Source organism: Grampus griseus (assembly GCF_964374135.1).
Source record: "Grampus griseus genome assembly, chromosome: 3".
In the NCBI taxonomy this organism is placed as follows: domain Eukaryota; kingdom Metazoa; phylum Chordata; class Mammalia; order Artiodactyla; family Delphinidae; genus Grampus; species Grampus griseus.
The window spans coordinates 155210568-155223364 of NC_139019.1; the positions used below are offsets into that span (position 1 = coordinate 155210568).

The 12797-nt window shown below is 42.1% G+C and overlaps 1 protein-coding gene across 1 annotated transcript in view; it reads right to left on the minus strand.

The window, feature by feature from the left end:
* Nucleotides 1-12797, minus strand: part of RUFY1 (RUN and FYVE domain containing 1) — a gene marked incomplete at its 5' end in the record, with an annotated part of 56324 nt that overhangs the window by 17830 nt on the left and 25697 nt on the right. Inside the window, 4 exons of the mRNA XM_082651523.1 lie at nucleotides 5429-5596; nucleotides 5995-6111; nucleotides 6847-6948; nucleotides 11081-11150. Of these exons, the coding sequence (XP_082507649.1) occupies nucleotides 5429-5596; nucleotides 5995-6111; nucleotides 6847-6948; nucleotides 11081-11150 (457 nt within the window). The remainder of the gene's footprint in view (nucleotides 1-5428; nucleotides 5597-5994; nucleotides 6112-6846; nucleotides 6949-11080; nucleotides 11151-12797) is intronic.

The following is a 12797-nucleotide window of genomic DNA, read 5'->3' on the forward strand; positions in this document are numbered from 1 at the left end:
TAAACTTATAAGCTTTTGCACAGCAAAGGAAACCATAAACAAAATGAAAAGACAACCTATGGAATGGGAGAAAACATCTGCAAATGATGTGACTGACAAGGGATTAATTTTGAAAATATACAAACAGCTTATACAGCTCAGTATCAAAAAAAACAAACAACCAATCAAAAAATGGGCAGAAGACCTACATCAACATTTCTCCAAAGAAAACATACAGATGGCCAATAGGCACATGAAAAGATGCTCAACTTGCCTAATTATTAGAGAAATGCAAATAAAAACTACAATGAAGTATGACCTCACACCAGTCAGAATGGTAATCATCAAAAAGTCTGCAAATAATAAATCCTACACTATTGGTGGGAATGTAAATTGGTGCAGCCACTGTGGAAGACAGTATGGAGGTTCCTTAAAAAACTAAAAATGGAGTTACCATATGATCCAGCAGTCCCACTCCTGGGCATATATCCAGAAAAGATGAAAGCTCTAATTCAAAAAGATACGTGCACCTCAATGTTCACAGCAATACTATTTACAGTAACCGAGACATGGAAGCAACCTAAATGTCCATCAACAGATGAATGGATAGGGGCTTCCCTGGTGGCACAGTGGTTAAGAATCCGCCTGCCAATGCATGGGACATGGGTTTGAGCCCTGGTCCGGGAAGATCCCACATGCTGCGGAGCAACTAAGCCCATTCGCCGCAACTACTGAGCCTGCGCTCTAGAGCTTGCGTGCCACAACTACTGAGCCCGCGTGCCGCAACTACTGAAGCCCGCGTGCCTACAGCCCATGCTCCGCAACAAGAGAAGCCACTGCAATGGGAAGCCCATGCACCACAACGAAGAGTAGCCCCCACTCGCCACAACCAGAGAAAGCCCATGCACGGCAACAAAGACCCAATGTGGCCAAAAATAAAAATAAAAAGTAAATAAATTTATATAAAAAAATAGATGAAGGATAAAGAAGATATGGTATTATATACATTGGAATATTATTCAGCCATAAGAAAGAAGGAAATAATGCCATTTGCAGCAATATGGATGGACCTAGAGATTATCATACTAAAGTGAAGTCAGACAGACAAAGACAAATATCATGTATCACACACAGAATCTGAAAAAATGATACAAATGAACTTATTTACAACACAGAAACAGACTCACAGACGTAGAAAAGAAACTTATGGTTACCAAAGGGGAAAGGGGTGAGGAGGGATAAATTAGAAATTTGGGATTAACAGATACACACCACTATATATAAAACAGATAAATAAGGACCAACTGTATAGCATAGGGAACTATATTCAGTATTTTGTAATACCCTATAATAGAAAAGAATCTGAAAAAGAATCACTTTGCTTTACACTGAAACTAACACAATACTGTAAATTAATTATACTTCAATTAAAAAAAAAGAAAAAAGGATAAACATTTACAAATAGATAAGTCAATCAAAAAAAGAAGAGGGAAAAAAGGGGGAAAGGTAGGCAGGCTTGACCTACGTTATGGGTCGAGTGTGTCCATCCCAAATCCATTATGTTGAAGTCCTAACCCCAGTACCACCCAGGATCTTATTTGGAAAACGGGTCACTCACTGCAGACATAATTAGTTAAGATGAGGTCACACTGGAGTAGGGTGGGCTCCTAATCCAATATGACTGGTGTCCTTTTACAAAGGGGAAATGTGGGCACAGGCATGCACACACAGGGAGAAAGCTGTGTGAAGATGAGGGCAGAGATGGAGGTGATAACTTCTCCAAGTGAAGGAAACCCAAATATTGCCAGCAACCACCAGAATCTAGGAGACGGATGGGACTGACTTCCTCACAGCCCTGAGAGGAAACCATTCCTGTCAACACCTTACTCTGAAACTTCTGGCCTCCAGTACTGTGAGACGGCAAATTTTTGTAAAGCCACTCAGTTTGTGGTACTTTTAAGCAGCTTACTATATGGAGAAAAAGAAAACTGGATCCCTAGGTAAGGCCATATACAAAGGTTAACTCTAGATACATTAAAAACCTAAATGTGAAAGGTTTAGACAACTAGTGTGGAATATCTTTGACACCTAGACATGAGAAAGAGTTCTAAAACAAAACCCCCAAACTTCAAACCATATGTGAAAAATCAACACATTAGACTACATCAAAAATAGGGACTTAAGGACAGTAGATGACACTAGGAGAAGATATTTACAATCTGTAAACCGGTAAAGGACTAAAATTTAGACCATACATGTAATTACTACTAATCAACAAGGAAAACATAGGAAACCCAAAAGAAAAAAGGACAAAAAATATGAATAGGCAAGCCACAAAGCAGCATAAATGGGAACCAACATGAAGGGATGCTCAAGCTCACTAGACTGAGAAATGAATATTAAGTCAACTGTACCCTCGCAATACAGGCACCACAGGACACAGCTGGAGGGAGCGTGTGTTGGTGCAGCCCTTCTAGAAAGCAGTGTGGCTGGGCTTATGCAAACCAAGGACACAAAGGAGGAAAGGAAGTGTCTGGCTGGGAGGACACTACAATTATGTCTGCCAGAGAGATTTCAGAGGGAGATGGGTACACTAGCTGCCAAGGTGTCGCTTGTGCTAGCGCAGTGGAGGAAAACCGTTTGTCCGTCACCGGGGGAATGGGCAAGAAAACACAGTGGGTACAAACGCTGGGAAGCTAAACTGCACTAAGAAGCCAACAGCAGATATACATGAGGATGAATGTAGCACTGAGGGAGAAAAACTAAGGAATAGAATGTGATCCACAGCATGATACCACTTATGTAAATTAAAATTCATGTCCTCAAAATGATACATGTTTTAGAATGACAAATATAAATGAAAAGATAAACACTTAAGAATGCTGGCCTAGAGGAAAGAGGATGGGAGTCGGGGTGGGGGATAAAAGGAAATAAGAGAACAGGAAGGGTGTCTTATTATAGTGCCCCAGAGGGGTATGACTGACTCAACCTTCTGCATCTGAAGCCCAGAGGGAGAAAAGCGTATGAAGCCAAAATTCCAGCAGCACCAGAGACGGACTTGGGGGTGGTGCTTCCCCAGGGAACCCAATGTATGCTGTGCTGACTCAGCAGCCAGGGGTTTGGTGCTGTCAAAGCAGATGTTGTGACCCTTGTTAGTTATGGCAAACATTTAGTCAAACTGTCACTTGCCCAAACTTGGAAGATGGAATCCACGCAACTGTGCCAGGGCTCCAGAATGCTAGGATGTGCAGTGGGGCTTGCCATGTGAACAGGTGCTATAAGCAAGGGGTTTGCAGGGAGAGATGGACAGGGATACAGAGGCCAAAGGTTAGAAAAGTCAACTGCTTCTGGACTCAGAAGGAAGAGAGAGGACTGAAGAGTGAGCCATATGGCCCTGTGACATCCTGCAGCGAAGATCAGAGTAGGCTGCTTTCCTCATGCCTCAAGCTGTTGTTCCAGATGACTGGTCACTGACATGAGAAAGACTGACAGAGCAAAGAAACGGAGCAGGTGTGGGAACTGTGTTTACTCGTAACAGACTACGGTCACTGACACACGGATCAAGTGGATGCAAGCAGACCAGAGGCTGTGACAGAGGGAACCGGATTGTCCAGGAAACCACCAGTCTGGTCTGAAAAATATCTGACTGTTGGATCCCTTATACAACCTCCAGGCCAGTAGACTGACACTGGCAAGAAGCTGGCCGTCAAAGCTGTGTAGCCCACTCCACGGGAGCCCACTTCCCATCAGCCATTGAAGATGGTGGTCTCAGGGGCCACGGAGGTCAACAGACATGCTCTCTAGAAGGCAGAAGCGGCAGCCAGACATGCTAAGAAATGGAGTCCTCAGTACCCCAGGCAGCCTTCACGGTTCCTGCCCAGAGGACACAATGACCACCGAGGGCCAGGGACTGCCAGGTGTGTCCCTTGTTTCCTCTTTCCCAATAGGCATTTCATCATGGTTATCCTGTTTCTGCTCTACAAGTTCATCCTGGGCAGGACAGGCTAACGTGACTGACAGAGAGTCTTCTAGTTGGAACACAGGCCCTATGGGCTTGAGGGAGAGTGCTGCCCATCACCCAGGGTTGTGGACTCTGAGGAAGCAGGGCTTGCCAGTAGCTCAGTGGGGTCGACTGTTGTAGTGACAACTACATCTACCCACACCTACTTTCCCCTTCACCTGGCCTGCAGCCCAGAAACAAGAGCCCCAGGCTCCCCTTGCAGCCAAGCCTGGCCATGCTGACTAGCCCTTTCCTATGTGATCGGAAGAAATGGTGGGTGCAACTGCTGTCTCACTGTTTGAGAACAAATCCCTGGCTCTGGACTTTTGCTCTTCTCCCCACTTCTGCTGGCAAGAATGGTGACAACTCAAGTGACCTTGAGAGCTGGAGCTGCCATTAGTCTGAATCCCTGAATGACCGTGGGGAGCAAAACTGCTGGTCTGCAATGCTTTAAGCTATTATAGTAGTTCAGTTTCCCCTAACATGTATTAACAGTATGTCTATATGCTGACCAAAACCAGAAGAAAACATGAAAAAATTAAAACAGATAATTTGTTGGGAGGGTAAAACTATTTTCTTCCTTTTCTCTTTTTGCTTCAATTTTCATTGTTGCAATTACAAAAATATTAATTACGTAATAATTTTTAAAAAGACGGACAAAATAGCACAGTTTATTTGTACCGTCTGCTCTCACATTATCTTTGACATAGATGTTACTACTAGTAAGACTGAAACCACTCTATGGAAAAGGAAGTGGGACTGTTTCGGCAATAAAATAGGAAAGAGAACTTCAAAAAAGGAAAAGCTTTGAGGACACAGAATGGTACCCTTCTGGGTAGCTTCTGGGCAAGAAAGTGTTGCAGTGTTTAGATGCTGTCTTTCAAACTCTGGCGTGACCGGTTCTTTCTGGGCTAGCTCCCCTTGACCACTCTGAAATGACGAGGGAGGTGATCTTGGAGACTCAGCAAGATTAACTTATTGGCAAAGCTTGAAAAGGCAATACTAACTAATATCCTTAATCCACTTCTCCATTTCTTGGGGCAAACAATTAGTACCTGAAGTAGACAGAAACAGACAGCAGGGGGACAGTGAACGTATGACAGGCAAAGTTCAGATTTAGATTCAAGAGACACAGTTCAGTTTTCAGCTCTATTTATTAGCTGTGCCACCAGGGACATGTGACTTAGCCATTTGATTTTACCTTGTCACTTACATTTCCCCCCATTTTATAAACTTTTGTCAGGGACTGCCGGGAGACTCAAATAAAATAAATGCAATAACATGTAAGATGGCCTAGGACCAGGTCTGCAAATACTAGGCCCTCACAGATGTGTCTATTCTCTCCTTCTGCGGAAAGAATGACTGGAAAGGCAGCACGTGACAAGCTCTACCACTGTAGACAAGCAGCAGGAAACAGGGTTGTGATGTGGACATAAAGCCAAGTCCCACCTGAACTTTGTGAAACATCTGTAAGTTAATTGCTTTGACTTCTTCCAGCTGCTGGCGCAGGGCAACTAGAGTGTCCTGCTTCTCGTGAGTGTCCTTTTCTAGTAACTTCATTGCGATTTCCATTTCGGTTTTCATTCCAATTTGTAGCTCCAGTTCTTTTTCTAGTTCCTTAAAAGGACATTAATAAGGAAAATATTATTAAAGCACATCACAGAAATGAACTTAACTGATGTTGTATCTTGGGCAGTGCTGAAAATACAAACGGAAGGTCAGAATAGGTTAGGGAGATGCAGACAAGTCTGTCTGGAGCGTAACTAGATTAAGTTTTCTCCCCTTCCTCATTTTACAATGAACACTGGCTCTGCATCAAGTCAACAGAAAGCAGGTAGGTGGCAATGAGGAATACTCCGCGAGTATTTTTTTTCACATGTTAAAAACTTTATTTGCATAAAAACTCACTTGTTTTTAAAAGCAGGTTGAAGCATGTGTGTGCAAAGTGCTGACAGAAGTAACACAGAGGGAATAAACTGAGGAATCTTTCTGGTAACTCAGGCTCGCAAACTCACCAAACGGGCTTTCTTCTCCTCCTTCAGCTGCTTCCACACATCATTGTACATTTCATCCAGACCTTGCCGAGTCTGCTTGTAAGTCTCCAGCTCAACTTTTGTATCCTGTTTTGTTATCTGTGATCAAACAAGAGCACCAGAGGAATGGTCTGCTTACAGAAGCAAGCTAACTACAAAGTATTTAAAAATATAACATATATATATTTTTAAACAGTAGCATAATTTCTATTTTTTTAAGCATAATAGAGAAAGGCTAAAATTTTAAAGGTATTTTGAAATATCTTTGAACATGAAGGATGAGAGCAAGCCAATAGATTTTTGAAAAGGTAGGTGCAGAAAACAATTTAATTTTCTTTAAAATAGAATAGTCGTTCTGAGTGGGAAAGGTCCCCATTCAGTATTTATCTAGCACGTTTTTAGCACTGGGTGAATTTTGAGATGAATCAGATATGGTCTCTACTCTCAAGTCATCAGGTGAGACAGCTGCAAGCCAGCAATTCTACACAACAGTAAGCGGATTCTATAATGGAGGGAGGTGCAAAGAGCTATGGAAACACGGGAGAAGGGTCCAGGCCTACTGATGGGTGCCAGAGGCAGCACCACAGGGGACCGGGCTCATGAGAGAAGCTGAAGAGGGAATAGGAACTTTCACTCACAAAGGCCCAGAGGCAAGGGAGCAGTGCACTTGGGAAACCCCAAGTGGTCCGGGTGGCCTGAGAGTGACACGGAAGGGCACTGCGGCAGGATTTTCTGGTGTCAAACAAGGCATCTTTGCACGTTCTGGGCTTGAGATCTCTGATGGACATGTCTGAGTGGGGAACATGCCGCCCAGCTGCAAGGCCTACTTCTCACCTCTACGCTTTTTTCGCTTTTCTCACGAATTAATTCATTTTGTTCTCTTAATTGTTGCTGTTCTTCTTGAAGTGAACAAATTCGGTCTGTCGCAGCTGAAAGCTGATTAAGAAAGATTTTTAGATTTCTTAACATCAAAATGAATCTTACTGTTCAAATTAAAAGCTAACATTTGGCATCTTCACAATTGACAATGTATTTTCACATATGTGATATTTTATTTTTTATCCTTGTTTTGAATAGGTAATACATTCACATGGTTCAAAATTCCAAAGATATAAAAACATAAACAGTAAAATCTCTCTTACCCCTGCCCCTAGCCATCTCTGCCCTCCCTAGATATTCTTGTTTTACAAAAATGATAGCATACTACTTCATGTGGGCAAAGATTTATGGACACAAATTAGAAACAGCTTAAATGTCCAATACTAGAAATGGTTTAACAAATCACAGTAAAAGCATAAAACAGAAATATGTAGTTATTAAAATACTTACAAAAGCTTAATGACTTGAGAACATACTTATGATATAATAAAAATTAAAAAGCAGGTTATACAGTAAGTTCTCACGTCTAGTTTAAAGAAAAAAACTTAACTGTTAAAAATCATTAAGAAAAACAAAAACAAACAAACAAAAAAAGCTTAAGGAAAGATGGGGACTCTATATACAGCTGTCACTTAGCCAAGGGATTATGGGCTTTTTTCCCCCTGATTCTTCATTCTTTTTAGTTTTTCTAGCCAATGAGCAAAAGGATATCTTATCACTAGAGAGAGAATTAAAGAAGCTGGGAGAGGAATCACAACCAAACCATTAAAGATGTGCCCGAGGAAAACATCTTCCTTGCCCTGAACAAGTTAACGTAGTTTAGGCTAAAGTGTACAGGAGCAGGTGCCTTCATGTACCTGCTGAGGAGAGGCTAGCAGGAGAGGTGAGTAAATACCCCAACCAACCTCTCCTTTCCCAGCCTCTGAGACAGCCTGGTGAGAGAAGGTGAGGCTGGAGAAGGAGAAAGAAGCCAGACATTTGCCCTCGATACTTGGCTGTGCTCTTAGCGTCATTCACTAATGGGGGGCCCTGAAGCACTGAACTCCTCACCTCCTCTTGGTCAACAGCATCTAGGTCCACTCAGATTCAGAACCCAGGACTGGGGTTTCTAAACATAACTGCTGTGCCCACGTAAGAAACTTTAAGGCTTGAAAGTAGGTGCTAGTTGCTGCAAGGGAAGAAGCAGGCAAAAACCATAAGCTAATTCCCATCCTACTCTCTGAAGACACAGAGAGCACACCCTGAAGTGAGAGATATACTTTTCTCTGAAGTACATTTTCTATTACATCTGCTTGCCTTTGAAGGAAAAATAAGCCAGTTGTTCAGTTTCAAAAGCTAAATTAGACTTTCATTCAAAGCATGTCACCTCCCCTCAGAATGGGAGAAAATATTTACAGATGAAGCAACTGACCAGGGATTAATCTCCAAAATATACAAACAGCTCATGCAGCTCAATATCAAAAAAACAACCCAATCAAAAAATGGGCAGAAGATCTAAATAACATTTCTCCAAAGAAGACATGCAGATGGCCAAAAAGCACATGAAAAGATGGTCAACATCACTAATTATTAGAGAAATGCAAATCAAAACTACAATGAGGTATCACCTTACCCTGGTCAGAATGGCCATCATGAAAAAATCTACAAACAGGGCTTCCCTGGTGGCACAGTGGTTGAGAGTCCGCCTGCCGATGCAGGGGACACGGGTTCATGCCCCGGTCTGGGGAGATCCCACATGCTGCGGAGGAGCTGGGCCCGTGAGCCATGGCCGCTGAGCCTGCGCGTCCAGAGCCTGTGCTCCACAGCGGGAGAGGCCACAACAGAGAGGCCCGTGTAACGCAAAAAAAAAAAAAAAAAATCTACAAACAATAATTGCTGGAGAGGGTGTGGAGAAAAGGCAACCCTCCTATACTGCTCGTGGGAATGTAAATTGGTACAGACACTATGAAGAACAGTATGGAGGTTCCTTAAAAAACTAAAAATAGAGCTACCATATGATCCAGCAATCCCACTCCTGGGCATATATCCGGAGAAAACCATAATTCTAAAAGATATATGTACCCCAATGTTCATTGCAGCATTACTTACAGTAGCCAGGACATGGAAGCAACCTAAATGTCCATCAACAGAGGAATGAATAAAGAAGATGTAGTACATATACACAGTGGAATATTACTCAGCCATAAAAAAGAACGAAATAATGCCATCTGCAGAAACATGGATTGACCTAGAGATTGTCAGACTGAGTGAAGTAAGTCAGACAGAGAAAGACAAATATCATACAATATTGCTTATACGTGGAATCTAAAAAAGGGTATAAATGAACTTATCTACAAAACAGAAATAGAGTTACAGATGTAGAAAACAAACTTACAGTTACCAGGGGGTAAAGGGCGGGGAGGGATAAATTGGAAGATTGGGATTGACATATACAAACTACTATATATAAAACAGATAACTAGTAAGGACCTTCTGTATAGCACAGGGAACTCTACTCATTACTATGTAATGGCCTATATGGGAAAAGAATCTAAAAAAGAGTGGATATATGTATATGTATAGCTGATTCACTTTGTTGTACACCTGAAACTAACACAACATTGTAAATCAACTATACTCCAATAAAAATTATATATATATAAAAAAAAGCATGCCACCTCATCTGGGAGAACAAAGAGTGAATCTGCTTTTCTAAAATCAACTAAGGGGACTTCCCTGGTGGTGCAGTGGTTAAGAATCCGTCTGTCAATGCAGGGGACACGGGTTTGAGCCCTGGTCCAGGAAGATCCCACATACCGCGGAGCAACTAATCCTGTGTGCCACAACTACTGAGCCTGCACTCTAGAGCCCGCGAGCCACACCTACTGAGCCCGCTCACCACAACTATTGAAGCCTGCACGCCTAGAGCCTGTGCTCCACAACAAGAGAAGCCACCGCAATGAGAAGCCCCTGCATCACAACGAAGACTAGCCCCCGCTCGCTGCAACTAGAGAAAGCCCGTGTGCAGCAATGAAGACCCAACGCAGCCAAAAATAAATAAATAAAATAAAAAAATTTAAAAAATAAATAAAATAAAATCAACTAAGGTCTCCTTGAGTGCCTCCACATGCTAAGTGTTGGACAAGGCACATTTATATGGTATTAACCTAACTTAATCTTTACAATACTATTTTAAGTGTGTTGAATTATCACCCAATTTAGAGATGAGCAAAGTGAGGCCCAAAGGCCCACTCCACCCCCCAGGTGAATTCGAGTCCTTCAGCTCTAAGTGTGATGAAGTCTCTCCCAAGAGGCCCATTTTTGAGTTTCTTTCTCCTGTTACAAATCCGAACTCCTCTCCTGAAAGCTGTTCAGGCCTGGCCCCTCAAGAGGGCGCAGGAAGTTTAAAGTGAGCTTTAAACTGGGTCCTCCGTTACAAAGGTGCGCTCTGTGACTCTCCTTTCGGCTGTAACCTGCCTCCACACCATGGGGGGGGGTCACTCTCCGGCCCCCCTCACAGCCCTCTTCCTTCCCAGTGAGACTTGGTGGGGAGGGTCGAGCAGCCAGGGACCGCTACCTGTGGAAAGCCTCAGAAAGGCTGAGCAACCCCCCTCCTGCTAACAGGAGACAAGATGTGTCCACCAAGGAGACTGCCGGGCAGCTGGCAGCAAGCTTTCTTCCTCAGCCTCAGCCCTCCTTCTTCCTGTCCTTTCATTCTCTCTCTTCCTAGTGAGAAAGCAGAGAAAGACCACACTGTGGGGAGACTGGTTCCAAGCTCCTGAGAGGCCGAGACACGGAAGCGGGGGCGAGGGTACTTTTACCCCATAAAAGAGCCTGTGCCTTCTGGGCAGCCGGGAGACACACTACGTCATAGGAAAGGTGGGAAAAGAGGAAGAGGATAGCACGTTCACAAAAGGAGTGGGGCTTTTCCAACTAGGACTTGTCTTCTACTGGACCACTGTGAGGTGATAAAACCTAAGTCACTTAGAACTGGCTCATGATCCGTTGCACTGGCTCATGGGAGCCCCGGCCAGGGCAGAACACAGACATTCTGAGGATGTGAAATTCTGAGAATGTCTGTCCTGTGTGCAGCTCAACCCAAGGTTAGCAATTCCCATTCCTACCAGTGAGAAGCTCTGGTCAGATATACCAACCATACCATTTCTCTTCTTGGGTCATTCTGCTTTAAGAATTTCAATAAGTTACAAACCTCTTCTTGAAGCTTTGAATTAGTCTTTTCCAGCCCTTCTATCTTGGTTTGAAGATCCCCAACTGTGCAGCTGTAAAAAAGAAAATATTAAGTAAATGTGAACTTATAAAAGCTGACTGTTTTCCCAATCTGTAAACAATGAGAATAGAGATTCCTAGATTTCCTATATGAAATGGAGAGTCAAAGGGTCTCCAATTAACTCATAGATGAGAATTCTAAATATATATGTAAGCAGTGTGTGTGTGTGTGTGTGTGTGTGTGTGTGTGTGTGTGTGTGTGTTTGTGTGTGTATATATATGTATTTTTTTTACTGAAAAGTTTTCAATGTTTTCTCCAAATATGCTATCCATTTCTTGTTTAGCCAACTGGAAAGAAAACAGCATTTCCCCCAACACAATATATGGGAACCAAAATGCACCGGCAGTCATATATCTAAAGTAATATTCATAACAAGATATTGGTACTTTTGGGTAGTAGGATCAAAGGTGATTTTTAAATCTTTTTTATACTTTGTCCCATTTTTCACATATTCTTTAAGTAATATGCACTACTTTCATACTGAAAAATATGTAAAAGCTAATGTAGACTTGACAAACAACAATAATAATAACCACAACAATAATAGTAGTAGTTTTCTTTTTGGACAATATGTCAGGCCCTGTTTGTTCTAAGCACTTTAAATGCGTCAACTCCCCACAATTCTGTGAGGCAAATCTATTGTTAATCTGTTTTACAGATGAGGAAACCATAACTTTATATCGAAAAACTCACTTAACTTCATACCCCTATGAACCCAGGTGGTCTGGCTCCAGAGCCTGCACTTTTAGGCAACAGACCCTACTACCAAAAACTGGGGCTTTTTGCCGGTGAGGGGGGTACCAAGAAACAAACCTGACAAGGCTAATGAACCAAGGTTCAAGAATTGGGTGGGAGAAAAATAAAAATACAAATTGACACAAAATGAAAAAGTCAACAAAACAAAACATATGGAAGGAATTACAAGTTTTAAGAGTATGCCATTTTCAATTCTGTACCAACTACATAACTTAGAAAATATCAACAAAATTTCTATTTTTCCTTAGAAAACAGAAATTACCAAAAAAGATATATCCTCACGAGGAGAAAAGCTAGATGAATTAACAGCTAAGGAAAAACTGAAAAGCTGGCAAAGTATTGCCTCCATACAGACTTTGAGTTTCAAATTTTCAAGGAGCAAATAATGCTCACGAAATAGAAGGTGTTCCCAGGCACAGAAACAAGGCAAAGCTTCCTGATTCATTTTGTGAAGCTGCATAACCCTGATACCATGCCAGAGGGGAAACTATGGAACAACTATGTTAAGTTACATGTTAAGAGAATGACTAAATTATTAAAGCTATGATCAAGTAGAGTTTATCCCTATGAAGAAATCCATTAATAAACTATATTACATCAATAGATTAAGGGATAAAAGTCATGATTAACTTAATGGATGCTAAAAGGCATTTGATAAAATTCAACATCTATTCCTTATAAAAGTTCTCAATAAACTAAGCATGGATTAAGAATCTCACTCTCAAAATAATAGCCAGCATCACACCTCAGGAAAGCTCAGAGCAGCATACCCTAGGTATGTTCTGAAGAACACACTAGCTCCTTTGCCTGCTTCATTGGCTTTGGAGGCCAGAGAGGCTGCTCCCGCAGAGAACTGCTAATGTGCACAGTGTACTCTCTAAAG